This window comes from Globicephala melas, chromosome 14 (genome assembly GCF_963455315.2).
Source record: "Globicephala melas chromosome 14, mGloMel1.2, whole genome shotgun sequence".
Taxonomy (NCBI): domain Eukaryota; kingdom Metazoa; phylum Chordata; class Mammalia; order Artiodactyla; family Delphinidae; genus Globicephala; species Globicephala melas.
This window is the reverse complement of record NC_083327.1, coordinates 76,909,475-76,926,844: the sequence shown is the minus strand read 5'-3', so window position 1 is coordinate 76,926,844 and position 17,370 is coordinate 76,909,475. Positions and strand designations below refer to the sequence as shown.

Below are 17,370 nucleotides of genomic sequence, written 5' to 3'. Positions count from 1 at the left end.
CACCACGGCCCCAAACACTAAGTGCCGCCTTCCCCCAATTCGTTATGAAAACCAAAATCCATACCCATAAACCTCCAAAACGTCACTGGTGGTCAGTGCCTCGGCTGCTGAGAACTGTCTCTGCCCCTCTCCACGGCGAGGACTTCAACTTCGCCTCTGGGAGGGTCAGTGACATCAGAGGACACCGAATGCACCAAAAAGCACACAGCCCAGAGCAGGGGCAAACGGAATATTAGCGCCCTCGCTTCCTGAGAAAAGGAAATACACTCACCAGAGCAATTTAAAAGACCGCATTTCAATAAATAATGTAGCATATTTAACTGGGACTCTCATCTTGGGATCAAAAATGTTTTATCTGATGAATCATCAGCCCTCAGACCCCCTCTGAGGTGAAAACTACAGAACGATAATCTTCTATGAAGACGACTGAAAAAAAATGTAAAGAATAATATCAAAGAAGTTACAAGTAAATAATAAATGATTTAAGTTTTCAACCACATAACGCCCTGTGGCATCAAAGGTGTACATCCTTGACACTTTTTTTACATCTGCAGTCAGTTTTACATCTGCAGTCATCCCTCAGTATCCGAGGAGGACTGGTTCTAGGACCCGCAGGGAAACCACATCTGAGGATGCTCGAGTCCTTTACAGCACAGAATAGTGTTTTCCATCCACTGTTGATTAACTCCGAGGATGCAGAACCTGCACATACAGAGCGCCAGCTGTACTTATATTCACGGTTTGATCTACAGCCGTACCACCCAGAATGGGCCCAATCTCATCACATACACAGTGTGTGTGAATTATGTTCTTAATCTACTTGATTTGTTCAATTTCTCTATTCAATTTCTCAGAATCTCTACTATGTAATTCCATAAATGAACAGCTTGTAAAGAATCAATGAATTTTACATCTGAAAAGAATCTTAGAAAGTATCCAATTCAATTCCTTCATCTGATGTATCTGTGTTACTTAAAAAAGTGTGAGTGTAATTTTAAGAAAAGGTAAAGATTTTGGTAAATCAGGGCTGCCAGTAGAAGGATATAGCATTTTGTAAAGACAAAATTACAATTGTTTTTCAGTTCTCCAAGCTTCACACACTATATAAGTTCTGTATTAATGCTTTTGACATAGTTTATCTTGGTGTCAAGAGCACATTGAGCATTGAGTTCATTTGCACAGAAAAGCTCAAAAATCTCTCAACTTTTAAATATCAATTTGCAAACTTTGTATAGCATTGGTTATTCTTAATTAACTCAGATGTCCCTAAATTTTACTCATGCTTTTACTTAAAGATGCAATGGTGTGTGACGTCTTTCATTAGTGACATTTGCTGTGCTCTGTCATCCAAGCAAATATCAATCATCATCGGTCAGGGAAAGAGAATGAAAATCAAACCATTTAAACGAAATAACAGAAGGACTACTCAACGAGAGAAAAAGATAACCGTATTTGTTGACCACACTCAAAGGCTAGTCAAGTCTAACCTGTACCATTAACGAACAGATCACCATTACTTTATGTTCTTCTGATGTAGATAGAAATTGATCTACTTTTCAGAAGGTATCTGGGACTCTACAATTCTTTATTGTTATTATTCTTTTGTCAAGGAAATTCAAGGCAGCAGTATGCTTGCAAAGAAATAAATTCTATCATAACATAAATGTCATGCCAGAAAAAAATGTAATTTCATAAATCTTCCAAGTGCACTTGACCTGAGGTCACATTCCAATTGGTACTGTTCTTGACAATGCAAGGTCTCTGGCGATAAAAGAGAGAAGTAAATACTGGTGGTAAATGTTTCTTAATAGCAGGCTGCCATGATTTGATTCAATTATCTTGCAGTAAATATCCTCGGCACCTGAAAGAACACTTAGAGGAACAGGAACATGGCGGGTGTTTCCATGGCGGGAACGTGCTGCAGGCCACCTCCACGCTCATTGTAACATGGGGGAGGGAAAGGCCTTCCTGGAAGAGGAGGGGGGAATGTAGGTGCACCCATGCTCTCGGGCTCCAGGAGGCTATGGCTATGCAGGGGTCCTCCCGTGGTAACTTATCCGGGTCCCTGATGGAAAGTACAAAGTCAGAGGCAACAGGATCTTCAGCCAGAGTTTCGTTTCCACCAGAAACTGGTCCCTGCAGAGCTGGGAGGACCACGCAGCTGTCACAGTTATACTCAGGGGCATGTAACAGACACCACTGTAGTTCTGACACTTAAAGAACTTTGATAAAGAAGAATTTAAGTTCAAAACCCTTACAAACTACCTAGTTGGAATTCTATTTAAAGACCCTGAGGGACTTCCCTGGTGGTCGAGCGGTTAAGACTCCGCGCTTCCATTGCAGGGGGGCATGGCTGGCTTCGATCCCTGGTTGGGGAACTAAGATCCCACATGCTGCGCGGTGCGGCAAAGAAGGAAAAAATAATAATAATAAAATTAAAACATTAAAATCAAAATAGAGACCCTGAGAAGAACCCTAAAAACTCATTACTCGCAAGTTTCTATTGGGGGATGTGCTGTAAGAAAAAAGGAAACCTGAGGACCACCTCCTTTCAGGAAGTGCTACTGTTCTGTGGGATTAAAGTAAAAAAAGAACAGTATTCAGCCATAAAAAGGATGAATGAATGAAGTACCGAGTCACGCAGCAACATGGATAAAGCTAGAAAACACGCTAAACAAAAGAAGGCAGACACACAGGCTACATATTGTACGATTCCACTTCTATGAAAGAGCAGAACAGGCAAATCCACAGAAACCGAAAGCAGATGCATGGCTGTCGGGGGCTGAGGGGGGGAGTGGAGAAGGAGTGACGGACGGCTGAGGGCACCCGGGCTTCTTTTCTTCTCTTTTTTTTGCAGTGATGAAAATGTTCTGGAATTAGTGGTCATGGTTGTACAACTTTGTGAACATACTAAAAACCACTGATTTGTACAGTCTTAGAGGTGACTCTTATGGTGTGTGAATTAAACTTAACTTTTTAAAAAGAAGGTCAAGATATCAGTGCAGATATTACAGGAGAGAAATTAGAGTTACAACAGAACTCCATCGTAAGTGGGTTCCAAAGAACCAAATCACACGAAATATACAGCTGCGTCACTACAGGGTTAACGAAAATCAGTGTGAATTATCTAAATAAATAAAGGTGCAGGAATAAAGAGAGCAAAACCATTACTAAACAATCGACCTCTCCCTGCACTTAGCAAGCCCCAAATGACCACAAGGCAGTTAGCTCCTAATCGCCACCCCCAGTCCCCAGGTAAGGACCCAGATAAGAAGACAAGGGCCCTTATCAATGCAGTTACATCTAAATTTGCTGTACTGCAGGACACATTATTATTGGGTTTTACTCTATGGATGTTAATAGAGGAATATTTAAAAGGAAAAAAAAGGGGTTAAAATCCAGTTCCCCTACATGGAGGGAAAAACAAGAAAATACAGTTCTCGCCCTATCTACGATTGACCATGACCTTGTCCAAGTTACTAGCAACTTAATGTGTCTCTGTGCCTTGATTTACCCAGCTGTGAAAGTAAAATGATAATAACACGTCTCTGCTCCATAGGGAGATGTAACAGATGATTAATGCTTTTAAGGGTTCCTGGTGATCTTTATATTTGAGACAGCCTGTTATTATGACGAAGCCTTAACAAACACCTTCTCTCCAGCGGTCAAGACCTGATTCTATTTAAAGAGGTAATGAGATATGTTGCAAAACCAAATGGAATGCTTGATCCATTACTTTGCTTTTTTCACTTCATAAACTTGTGTAAAATAAAATGCACATTCCTATAGTTGTTTAACTTGGTGCTTTAATCATATTGAATAACTGAATTTTCGAAAAAGAAAAAATGTTAAACTCTTTTATCCGATCCTTCATTTTAAGAGGATTTAGAAAAGGAGGAGTTAGAATAACCTGCCCAAGGTCAAGCATGAGGCCTGGAGCTAGAAGCCAGGTCCCAGACCCACTGTCTTTTATAAACATTAGTACCCCCAAATTAAACTTAAAACACATCTATCAGCATTGACTTTTACCGGGGATACAGATGTTACTCTTCTTTTTTAGCCGCGGTTTTGGTTTATCTGTCAAAACAAACCCACGGGCACCAAGCAACGCATTAAAGGCGCAGAGCAGTCAGGCTCTTTGGAGCGGGGTGTATGTCAGGGGCCATCCCAGAGCCCCTCAGGCACGTGGGCAAGTGAGCAGAGCCTTCAGCTCTGAGGAAGTCTCAGCACAATTCCCTTGCGACCAGATTTATAAAAAGAAATCTGGGAAGCTTCAAGGCACACTCCAAGGTTGCTTTTTATCCCCCAGGACCCACACTTGGGACGCCGCCTTTCCCTGCTAGACACGCCTATCACCTGCCTTTCACTTAACAGACAGCTGAGTGAAACACCTGCTATTCACCAAGAAGCGTGCTCGCTGCTGCATTCAAAACACCTTTGTGTGTTCCTCAAAGGCCCTGTTTTTCAAGGGATTTTCAGTCTCTTGAAAACAGTACGTAAATTACGACAAGCACACAGAGTGACACTGCAAGGCGATAAATCTTAACTTCCACATCAGGTATACAGACAAAATGCTTTCAGAGCTCAGAGGAGGAAGGGCCCATGATCCCTCCAAGGTGACATGCAGGCAGCCCCCCTACTGCTTACAGAATACAATCCTAAAAGTAGGAAAACGGAGTTTATACGTTCTGTGAAGACTTCTATTCCCAGGGATCTAAACAAATTATAATATTCCTATTTATACCTCGGCTTTTAAACACACCTGACACATATCTTAATCTCCTCCTTCCCCAGGGAAAGCACATGACCCGCTGAAGAGCAAAGAACATCCCCAAGGGGGCTACAGGCTCACCAGCCCAAACACACCTGACGACTGGCATTTTGGGGTCATAGGTATTAAGCTATGAAACCAAGGCTTCTTATCAACATTTTTCAGGTCCCTTTTCCCCTCATTTTTATAAAAGAATAATGACAAAATTCAGTAAACATTCAAATAATTTTGCAGATACTACTAAACAAAGATGCCTAAACCTCACAGAAAGGTGAGGTGGTCCTTCATCAACTGAAACATGAAAGTCAGAATTAGAGTCACAAATAGCAATTTAGGAGTAAATAATTAGCGTTGGAAAAGGTAAAGGCAGAAAAGTTGACAATAGCATGTTCTGTTTAGAAGCTTCAAAGTGCTTCACTGGAAATTCCGGATTCCCTCAGAAGCCCGTTGGGAAACTCTGGGGAGGAAGGGACATTCTAGAAACTGTTCCACGTGGCACGGCATCTGCCCCCGTCCTGGGGCAGCTGGTCAGGGCTCCTCACAGAAGACAAAATAATTTTGCTGACAACTGCATATGTCTCTTAGCAAATAAATTTTCCCAGAGTTACTAACAAGTAACAAACTTGGATAATTTGAACTTTGTCACATTGTCCCGTAACATGTTAAGGTGGTTAGTGGCCAAAAAGCAAAAAAAAAAAAAAAAAAAAAAAGGATAAAAGATAAAGGGATTTGCATGGGATTGGACAATTAATAAAAAGAGAATCAGACCGGAGCCCTGTAGGATCAGAAATAAATTTATAAGCTGCAAAAATCATAACTGAATTGTTTGAAATGAAGGGAATTAATTTGCAGCTCTTGAATTTCAAACTTGATTGTTTTCTCCTATAAACAAACATGTGTTTGCCTTACGCTATGAGTGGAAATCTTTAAGGTCGGCAAGCTGTCATTCAAATCTCCTCCTTTTCCCTTTATGTGGTTACCTTTGATGAGTTGTGGGATTTTATGGATGGCTTTCAGTATAAGCCATTAAAACCATTTGGAAACGGGTGGGATATTCACTATCGATATAGAGGCTTAACACAAGGTGTTCCAAAATGAACTCCTGGTCATCTGCCAAAACCGCTCCACAGACAGCTTCCCCATCTTCACTGCTGACAAGATGTGAGCATCCTTTCCACTGCTCAGGCAAAACCCGGGAGTCCCCCTTGGCCTCCATTCCTTCCCTCACACCACACAGCCATCTCTGAGCAAGTTCTGCTGGCTCCCCCTCCCCCGTGACCACTGAGAACAAAGCCACCATCACCTCTCGCCTGGTCACTGCAAAAGCCTCCGTCCCACCCTGGCCTCCTACAGTCCATTCATTCTCAACAGTCACTGATGCTTTTGAAACACTAGTCAGATCATGTCACTTCTCTGCTCAGATACACGGGATGATCCCGCGTGTTCCCCAGAGTCAACGTCAGACCTTGGGAACACATCTAGGAAGTAGCCAAACAGCTCTTCTGCAATGGTTATTTCAAGAAAAAGCACTTATACGGTGGTGCAAGCTGAACCAGCTGCTTTTTTTCACAAAACACAATTTTTACTCAAGAAAACAACGACAGAAAATATATATTTTTTTAATGAGCAAAACGAACCTCTCATTTCCAAGGGGGAAAAAATGACAATATTTGTAGATATAATTCAAACTTTCCAGCAAAAATTGGAATTCTGGAAAACTTGTGTTCACCACCATGAGTCTGACAGCTTCCCAATACTTGGAGACTTTTCCAGTGAGATTGGAGGTGATATTAATGAATGTGATTTTTAAATGCTATATAATAAAATGTCCATATTTGAAAGGTCTGCATAACCAAGTGATCTAGTATTTTGGAAATAACCATTGCATGTTATAAAATAATACATGAGTAAAAGACCCATTCGAAGTGCAAGACAGGCCAATGGACTTAATGTGACAAAGTAAGGAAAGTCCACCAAGAAGGTTGCAGATTCCACATTGCAACTAACATGGAAGGAACTACCTCTTGTTGAGCTTTGGTGTAATATTAAATGAGAATATCCGCAACTATCTGAAAGGATTATTAAAATACTCCTCCCTTTTCCGACTACAAATCTATGCGAGGTTGAGTTTTCTTCAAATCACTTCCACCAAAACAACGCAGTGCAACAGACTGAACGCAGAAGCTGATGTAAAAATCCAGCTGTCTTCTATTAAGACACACATTAAAGAAATTTGCACAGAAGTAAAACAATACCACTCTTCTCACTGATATACATGATTTGGGTTTGGAGAACTAGTTCATTTTTAGAAATACGCTTATTGTGTGAACATGAAGTGTATTCACTGTTGTTACGTTAAAATAAACTTTAATAGACTTTTTAAAATTTCTCAGTTTACATTTCTAATATACTAAATACGGATAGATAGTAATACAACTAAGCTCTCTAGAGTCCCACACAGCTAAGCTCTTTGGGGTCCCTGATAACTTTTTACAGTAAAGGATCTGGAGACCAGCAAGTTTAGCAACTGCAGAATCAGAGCCATTATCATGGTGGACTGATTACTGTCTATTCACATGTCTACCCCTCAGAGCCTGCCCACCCCGAAAGTGGGGACTGTGGTTCTTTATTTTTGTATCTTTGCCATCAAACACAGCGCTTGACGCATAAACACAAATTTGTTATCTTACTGGTTCTGGAAGTCAGAAGACTAAACTCGGTCAGCAGGGCTGCATTTCATGTGGAGTCTCCAGGAGATAATGTTTCCAGGCCTTTTCCAGCTTCCAGAAGCTGCCTGCATTCCTTGGTTCACAGGCCTGCATCAATCTCTGCTTATGTCATCACATTTTCTCTGATTCTGACTCACCAGCCTCTCTCTTATAAAGACCCTGTGATTAGGCCCATCCAGGTAATCCAAGATAATCTCCCCATCTCAAGGTTCTTAATTTAATCACATCTTTGAAGTCCCTTTTGCCATGTAAGTTCCTTCTGCCATATTCACAGGCTCCAGGGATTAGGATGTAGACATTCCTGGGGGAGCCATTATTCTGCCTACCACAAGCCATGGATGAAGGTAATGCAGTTAAAGCCAAGAAAAAATCACCCCACCATTTCCCCCAACATTTAAGAGTCTCCAGGCCAGGATGAGAAAGAAACTAAGCACAGAGATTCCCTCTGGGAGAGAAACTGGGTGGCCAAGGACAGGATGGGAGAAATTTATCTCTTTTATTTGTTTAACTAGCACTTACACGGCCTTTACTATGTGCCAGGCGCAGTCTAGTTCTTTCCAGGTATTAGTTCATTGATCCCATGATCCAAAATCCTAAACTACTTTACAGTTGCAAAAACTCAGCACAGAGAGTGTACGTGACTTGCCCAACCAAGGCCGCCCAGCTAGTAAGTGGGCGAGACTGAAGCCAAGACTCGCACCCAGGGTGTCTGGCTGGCGTCCGTGCTCTTAACCACTTGACTACATAGCTTAGGGGGACTTACCTATCACAGTTTAACCTTGTATACTGCTGGAATTTCATATCATGCCCATGTATTACCAATCCAAAAAAATTAAAGATACAGCCACATATAGCTGTCTCTAGAAGTGAGAGCTAAAAGGGAGATGTCTATACCTGGTCCTTCCTGAGTCTCAATTCCTTCATAGGAAGGAATAAAGTCAGGAACATAATTCATTTACAAAAGAAGGGGAACGAAAACTGGAAATGCAGACAAGCATCATTTGGCAATCAGTACTTGTAACATCCACAGGAAGAGTCAGACCTTTTTTTTTTTCCTTCTATGTAGCAGGCTATGTAACATTTCCTCTTTCCAACAAACGAGCATCATTTGTCAATCAGTACTTGTAACATCCACAGGAAGAGTCAGACCTTCTTTTCCTTTTATGTAACAGGCTATGTAACGTTTCCTCTTTCCAACAACAGGTAACAGTTTTACAGAGCTACTACCTCATAGAGCTCTGGCTCACTTTGCATGAACAGGAGACTATATTTGATCCAAGCACCCCAACTTTCAAATGGCTATTAAAAGTGATATATCCAACAGAAATCGCACGTTCTGTTCTTCAGAGAATTCTGTAGATTTTAACCTGAAAGATGAATTTGCATGTTACGTTAGGACAGAGAATACAGGACTGGTTTTACTCAAAATGCCAGCAAATTTTATTCACCAGCTTCTCCCTCAGTTCCAACACTGCCTCATCCTCAGTGCTACGGGCCTCTGCTCACCACCAGCCGGCCTGGCCTGAGGCCAGCCACGTCCTAAAGGGGACCTGCAAGGACCATGCCGCTAGTGGACACAGCATCACAATGCTGAGGAGCAAGTTGTTTTTATAGGGCACGGACAGTAATTCATATATTCATTCTTTCCCCAAAAAACAGTTATTTGAGTCTTTATTTTACAAGGGACTCTTGATCATTAAAAATAACAATACTGTGAGAGCCAAAGGAATGAACCTCTAACAGTGGAATAATAAAGCCAGTATGCGGAAGGTGGAGTACCTACCCTGCAAGGATTTCGAGCCACACTTTAGTGCTCCTTAAATGACCAGACAAATTCTCTGTTGTTGTTTTTTTTAAGGCAGGGGAAAGTAAGGCAATACTCACTAGTTTCTTCAGCTACCTGCCATGATATACTTGTTAAAAACCCCAGGAATTCAGGGTTTTGATACAATCTGGCCCCAACAGACTTTCCAATGTTATTTCCCACTCACACAGAGCCAGGTGACCTCTGCTTTGGGCCTGTGTCACAGGTTACATGCTCCCTCGCTTCCACCACACACCTTCCAATCTACAACCTGCCCATCTAACACGCTCAGATCAAATGCTAACCTTTCTCCAATTCTCACACCTCTCTTTGGGGACCCCTCTGCTCCCAGCGGAAACAAACAGAAAAATCAGTGGGAATTCTACCTCTGAGGTGGACCTCTAATTCTCTTCATTGAAAAGCTTTTTTTTCAAACGTGAATTATTATTTACAAGTGTTTTTCACTTTTCCTACTCAACTATAAGCTCCTTGAAGGCAAAAAATAACATCTAGCTCATTTTTATATACCTGCAACATTTAGCAAAAAGTTGTTTATTTGTTAAATAAACAAGTGAATAAATGAATGAATATGGGAAAGAGGAAAACAAACTCCCCAATAGCAACACTGAGTTTTATAAGGGAATTAGCACCCAAGGAGCATAGTTACTGCTAACAGAAAACCACATTGCTCACTTCTGCTGATGAAACTGAAAACTACCTTAGGAACCATCATAAGAAACTACGAACTCTGAGACCAAAGTTCTCTGTGTCCTGGTAAAATCAGTATTTCCCGCCCAGATTTTTAAAAAAGTTTTTACATGCGCCAACCATCTTTAAGAACTTGAACATGTTTTGGCATCTGGGGATCCGGGGTGTCAGCCAGAGAGACTCAGTAACAGCAGTTTCACATACAAACAGGGCATTTTCTGAGCTCATTGCTCTTAGCTATCCTAACCCAGGCTGTGGAAGCCGAAATGCCCTCACGCTCATGAACAGGAGATAAGTGGGTTCGCCACATCAGAGCTGGCTCTATAACTCTTCCCCTGGTGAAAGCTGTGTAGCGGACACATACATTCCCAGGAGCAATTCATTCCAAAGAGCAAATCTGCATCTAAGTGGCTTCTGGGAGACTAAGACTCTACACTACTCACACAGCAATTTAAGAAGAGTGATTCAAAGTCGGGTGGGGAATTAAAAAAAGAACCTCAGGCTGCAATTACCTTCATCACCCAGTAAGAAGCATTTGCTGGGCTGACATTAGCTAAATGGAAGCAGGAACATAGGTCTTTTCTATTTTTGTCTCCTGTTAAGTATACCCCAATCCTAACAAGGCCATATGAACAGCTGTTTATAGATGGAGGATACATTAATGCCACATCAAGTTCAATGTTTACATAAAGGCTTTGTTCGGGAAGTCTATGCCCGATGAGACTCTCTTAACAGCTATTGGAATTTTTCAAAAGATGGTATACACTGGAAAAGGGATTTTCCATGTAAATCAAAAACAGCATTAACAGGAACCCAATATCAACAGGGCTGGCGCGTCTGATGCCTTCAATAGTGGCCTTGTTGGCTCAAAAATAACATTGGCTTCTCTGGGGAATTCCAGCGGTAAAACTAATTCTCTGTATAAAAAGTCTTTACAGATGGTATTTCTGCTCAAGTCAAATACAGCCTCTAGACATTTCTTCTCTCTCTCTCCTAGAGAGAACTAGAACAGAAATTCAAACCCTTACAGGCTGGAATCAAATGGTCATTCATTTCTAAGGATACAAAGAACTTAGTACTGAACACCCATCACTTCTCGGGGCACCCCTGCCCATTCCACTCCTCACAGCGTCAGGGGAATATCACAGCAAAGCCGCTGACTGGTGCAAGTTCTTTGCTTCTCAGTGTATCAATCCGCTGAATGGGGCTGTCTCCTGAGGGTGGGCTGAGAACCAATGAGGGGAACTGCTCATTTGAGAATACTGTGTGCTGCCTCCTGATTGTACTGAGGACAGTAGTGGGGCTGGGGCCATGGGATCCCTGATTGAGAGATTAACAACACACGGGCATAATCGCTGTCACTTGCTGAGAACTTTACACACATTATCTTGTTTAATTCTCAAGAGCTGGGCACAGAAGCGTTCAGGGAAGGGTAGGTCCTACTGCTGAGGATCAGACCACCTCCTTCAGACTGCTGGCCTTGACAGTGTGAGCGAGCCCTGGTCCACGACAGAGCTGGCACTACCCCAGACCACCTGAAGGGGGCTTTCTGATTGCAGGACCCAGGAATTTGCATTTTCACAAGCTCATCGGGTGAGTCTTAGGCACTATGAAGTCTGACAACCATTTCCTTAAACACTATACACATCCATGAGTCTCAAACACCACTAGGATGCTTCTTTTCCAGAAACGCATGGAACCTGAACAGCAACTCAATCCCTGCCGGAGTTCCATGGGACTTGTCACCATTCCCACCATTTCTTTCATTCACTTATATATAATAAGAGGGGTTTTGGTTTTGTTTTCCCCAGCTCAAACCTGATCAAGACACTAAGGCTAACAAACATGAATTTCTGGATACCTGACTAAAACCAAAAGTAGACCAAACGTCCTAAACTCACGTCGCTTACCCTCCGGTCTTGCATATTTTGAACACCCAATAGGGCTCAGTGACTATTCAGCCCAGACAGTTGATATACCCAAAACAGCTGCTGAGGGCTTCTTCTTCCTCCACCTTCTGATGTTCTTACAGTTTCTATTCAAAACAAACAAACAAACAAAAATACCAGGTCTTCCCTTCCAGAGCACCAGCTGTGTGGTTTTTATTAACAGGCAAAGGATTAGCTTCTCGGGAAAATAAAACAGGGAAAGCTTCCTTCTTTTCAAGTACCAGGCTGCCTTTGGTAACGCTGAGAGCACATGAAATTTAGGGAAAGGCAGACTCTGAAATGACCACTCCTAAGGATCATTCAAAGTTGTATGAAAAATTGTCTTCCAAAAATCACTTAAATTCTTTTATCTGTGTAATTTTAAAACCTTTTTTTAGCATGAAAGTGGGACTACTGTTTCCTAATTCATCACCAAAGCAAGTCAAGGTAAACTTTAATGAGACAGTGAGCTCACAGGACGGGGGGAGGGGAGAGGAGACTCCCGTGTTCAGGTTTCCTGCCCCACAGGAGCCGGGCTGGACCCGAGCAGATACCGACTAGCTCAAGCTCACGGCGGCCCGTGGGGCAGGGACGGAAGCCTCATCTTCCAGGTGAGGAATCAAGCCTCTGTGTCCTCATTCGGGCTCCCCCAGATGCAGAGTCTGAGCCAAGGTCGTGGGTACAGAAGTTTCTAGAAGGTGATCCCAAGAAGCCCAAGCGAGGGAGTGAGGCCAGTGAGACCAGAGGGCAGAAAGCCCATAGAAGGTGTGAAACGAGGTTCCACGTGCCAGAGGAATCAACTCCACAGGCGCCTCTGAAGAACTGTGGGGTGCACCCCAGAACTGCCTTGGCAGGGGACAGCGCAGCTGGGGTGTCATCCAGCGATGCCCACTCCTCCCTGGCTGAGCGCTGCTCCCAGGGTCACACAAACTGTGAAGGGCAGGCCCGGACTCAAGCCCAGGTGGGACTCAAAGCCTGCCTGCCTGTCACCAAACCATCCACCTTCCCCACTTCCACGAACATGGGCTTCTCGTGCCATCCTGATGTTAGGCTCAGCTGAGAGCTTCCCTCTTTGCTCTCTCCTCTCCCTTGTCTTCTTCCCTCCATCCCCCCAACACGCCCCCGACCTTAAAAACAGACAGGCTTCCTTCTGAGATGTTCACTCACAGGCGTTTAACTTCCTTCACAAGCTACACAACTACTTCAAAAAAGAAAATAAACAAAGGGGGCAGGGGGGTGGGGGGGGGACGGACTGGGAGTTTGGGGTTAGCAGAGGCAAACTATTCTATATAGAACGGATAAGCAACAAGGTCTTGCTGTAGAGCACAGGGAACTGAATTCAATACCCTGTAATAAACCATAATGGAAAAGAACATGAAAAAGAATGTATATATATGTATAACTGAATCATTTCGTTGTACGGCAGAACTTAACACGACATCATAAATAAACTATACTTCAGGGTTGTTTTTGTTTGTTTGTTTTTGGTTTGTTTGCGGTACGCGGGCCTCTCACTGTTGTGGCCTCTCCCGTTGCGGAGCACAGGCTCCGGACGGGCACGCTCAGCGGCCATGGCTCACGGGCCCAGCCGCTCCGCGGCATGTGGGATCTTCCCGGACCGGGGCACGAACCCGTGTCCCCTGCATCGGCAGGCAGATTCTTAACCACTGCGCCACCAGGGAAGCCCCTATACTTCCGTTTTTTTAAAAAAAACAACAAATTGATAGAGAAAAAAAGAAAGAAAAGAAATCAATTCCATATTTGCCAAGCATTTGGGAAAGCAGTCCATCGTGGCTGTTTTGTTTCCAACACAAGCACATTACTCTGGAGCAGTGGAGGGCATAGACAGTAAATCCCTGGGGAGAAGATGCTTCATGCCCACAGAGCACGGTCTCACCAGGAAGACAGGGTGGTGATAAACCATCCAGGGAAGGATGGGCAGAGGTATGCACTGCATCCGTGCGGGCACCTGTTGGCATACACAGTTCAGACCAGGGCGGAAAAGCCCTGCCACAGGCTAAGCTAAGCCACCTGTACACACTGACATGGGTATTCCTAGGTAAGTTACAAAACTGTAACCCACAAGAATGGGTCCCTAGGACAAGAACTCTAGCAGTCATCTAACATATCCAGGCCCTCCTCTTATGCTGTTTCCCTGACAAAAATAAAAGTGAAAAACAAGATTAACTGACCTGCTTGATCCTTAACTGTTTAGGAAAAAGAAAAAAAAAAAAAAGGTAAATTTGCCTCTTCTGCTACTTTCTATAGAAATTCATTCCTGCAAGCACCAAAAGTGTTATTGATTCTGCAGTGATTTCTTATTATGATAGAATACATGGAGGTGTAACAGGCAGTGAATGTATCCCTCAAGAATAATGAATCCAGCAAATGGTCACACGATGTCTTACGTAGAATACTCAGACCTGTAAGAGCAGCCCAGGTGGCTGAATGATGACCCTAATATAACCAAGTAATTAATTAGTTCCATCATAATTTTGGTTTTATGACACTCGCTTTTATATGTCAATAGTCAACGTAATGGCATTTTAAATTAGAGGGAAACCTCAAGACAGGAGGAAAAGGTAGTATATACCTTATTGAATCACAAATCTGACTATCTGATTTTTTTATTTTTATTTATTTTTATTTATTTTTTGCGGTACGCGGGCCTCTCACTGTTGTGGCCTCTCCCGCTGCGGCGCACAGGCTCCGGACGCGCAGGCTCAGTGGCCATGGCTCACGGGCCCAGCCGCTCCGCGGCATGTGGGAACTTCCCGGACCGGGGCACGAACCCGTGTCCCCTGCATCGGCAGGCGGACTCTCTACTACTGCGCCACCAGGGAAGCCAACAATCTGATTTTTTAATTCCAAAAATGACCTAATAAACTTGTTTTATAATTAAATTGATCCTAACTGCTTCTCTTTTTGTTTTCCATCCATTTTTGGTAATCATGCAGAGATGTCTATTGGACATCTATTATCATTATAATTAAGTATAAAAATTACTTTGTGTGCTTGTAACATAAGACCTCACGCTTGGTCTACTATGGGGGCTGGCCAGCTCCCTCCAGGGGTACAGAAGGAAACCACAGGTTTTCAGTGTGAGCTGGAGCCCCTAATTCACCTGACTACAAACTATGGAATATGCACGAATAATTAGCTCAGCAGTTCAAACCTTCAAATGACTGCCTTCCATGGAAATCTCACCTTCAGAAACATAAGCTGGCATACAATTTTTAGGCCTTTACAAAATTTTAGAATTCATGACCTACGTGAAAAGTTCGTAGTTTACTGAGGAAGCAGTACTCAAGAAAAGAGTTAAAGAGCTGAACTGCATCAACCCTTCTTCGAACCCAGTAAATGACTGCACAATGCCTTTGCCTTACACTCAACTGAACAGAAAAATCAACTTTGGCATTTATGCTGGCTTTCATCTCCTTCAGTAACAAAGTAATTACAATACTAAGTAAAAGGGGTGATTTCTTTTTTAAGACTGCAATTTTCAAGAAAGTTATTTTGTGCAAAACCATTATTTTCTATTTTCACTAAAAGAGATAATTACTAAAATGCATGGAATTTTATATCAAATCTACTTGGTTGGCATCTGTGTTCTTCTAAGAAAGGAGAAAACATTCTTTGAATAGCTTGAATAATCTCAGTTTGCAAGCAAAATCACAGCCTACAAATATTAGCTGTGATACCAGCAGTGAAGAAGGAAGAAAAACAAAACCTTACCATTTGCCGTATCCTTTTTAAAGTTATCCAGGAATTCCTCCAGGAGTTGGGACTGGTTAGGAGGGGGCAGCAGACCCTTCTGGTCCCTTGAGAACAGGTCACTGTCTGACCAGGAAGAACACAGAGTTGCTTTTGTGTCCGGCAGCCTGGCGATCAGAGTGAGCTCGACACTCTTCTCAGAAAACAGGGCTTCCATCTGCTTGAGGTCAAGATCAGACACAGCTTCCCCGTTTAAGGTCATGATTTCATTGCCCTTTCTCAGCCCTGAGGAGAAAGGGGACACAGAGGAAGAAGAAAGAGAGCTATTACTGAGAGAAATAGTTTAAGATGAAACCGTCTAGCGTTCTCAGGGACTGCTCTGTCGCCACTTTAAAAGAAAGCGCCAAAATGTGTCGTATTCGGATTCCACTGGTAACAAATTTCAGTTCTCTCAGACTAGTGTTAGAAGAAATAGTTTGAGAGTCACTCAAATTGACTATTCCTCTATGCGATATTCAGTGCCCTGGGAAATAACATTAGCCTGTGTCTGTCTGCCTGCCTGGCTCCATCTGTCTGTACGTACGCATGTGTACCGTGTGTGTGTATACTCTCTCTCTCTCTTTCAAAACCACACACACAAATTCTCTCTCTAGATATACACATAGGTGTGTATGGAGATGGAGATGGAGATGCGTTTTCAATTCAACTATTAAGTCTACTTTCTTTAAAATTCTAGGCGAAACTGTTTTCTGACAAAATCATAAGAAAATTTCAGTAGCCAGACTGCACTGCACCGCACAGAATTAAGAGAGAACAGAGACACCGTGAGCCTCACGGACCTTCCCCATATGCCGGGCCACCCGGGAGAACATCGCTTATAAAAATGCGGCTGAGGTGCTGATGCCCGTCCACCTGCGCAGTCACTGCGAAGCCTAGGAACGAAAATAAAAGGAGAAAACGAGTCTAAATTCATCACACTAAATCAATGGGCAGTACTTCCTTGACCATCTATTCTCATAAGTATGGTATGTTTAGAAAGTCTAAATTACAACTATTTTGATATCTAGCAGGGGCAGAAAAAGGGGAATGTGTCAGATCTAAAGGTATAAGAAAAATGAGTGCACAGCCTCGTTCAAAAGTTGAGACAATGTATCCATGTTCAGAGCAGCATTATTCGCAACAGCCAGAAGGTGGAAGCAACCCAACTGTCCATGGACAGAGGAATGGAAAAACAGAACGTGGTAGAGACATACAAGGGAATATCTTCACTCAGAAAAAGGAAGAAAATTCTGACACACGCTACAACACAAACCTTGAGGACATTATGCTACATGAAATAAGCCAGCCACAAAAGAACAAATACTGTATGATTCCACTTATATGAGGGACTAGAGCAGTCAAATTTATAGAGACAAAAAACAGAAGGTTGGTTGCCAGGTGCTGAGGGAAGAAGGAACGGGAAGTTATTGTTTAACAGAGTCCCGGTTTTGCAAGACAAAAACAGTTCTGCAAACAAGTGCTGTTAATGGTGACACAACAACATGAATGTATTTAATGTCACTGAATTGTCATTTTAACCATTCTTAACAATCGTTATGAAGGTAAACTTTATGTTATGGGTAGTTTACCACAATTTAAATGTTTTTTAATTTTTTAAAAAGTTGAGACAAAATATAGTCTTATTAAAATAAATTAAGTTCGCTTCAATACAAAATA

At 42.6% G+C, this 17,370-nt stretch overlaps 1 protein-coding gene across 3 annotated transcripts in view; it reads right to left on the bottom strand.

Annotated features, from left to right (window-relative positions):
• Positions 1-17,370, bottom strand: part of TIAM2 (TIAM Rac1 associated GEF 2) — a 127,183-nt gene that overhangs the window by 49,530 nt on the left and 60,283 nt on the right. For 2 of the 3 annotated variants that reach the window (XM_030853085.2, XM_030853091.2), the window contains 2 exons: positions 16,494-16,586; positions 15,676-15,939 (listed from right to left, as the gene is read on the bottom strand). In XM_030853085.2, coding sequence (XP_030708945.1) covers positions 15,676-15,939; positions 16,494-16,586 — 357 coding nt within the window. The remainder of the gene's footprint in view (positions 1-15,675; positions 15,940-16,493; positions 16,587-17,370) is intronic. The other variant, XM_060283703.1, reaches the window with a different exon arrangement.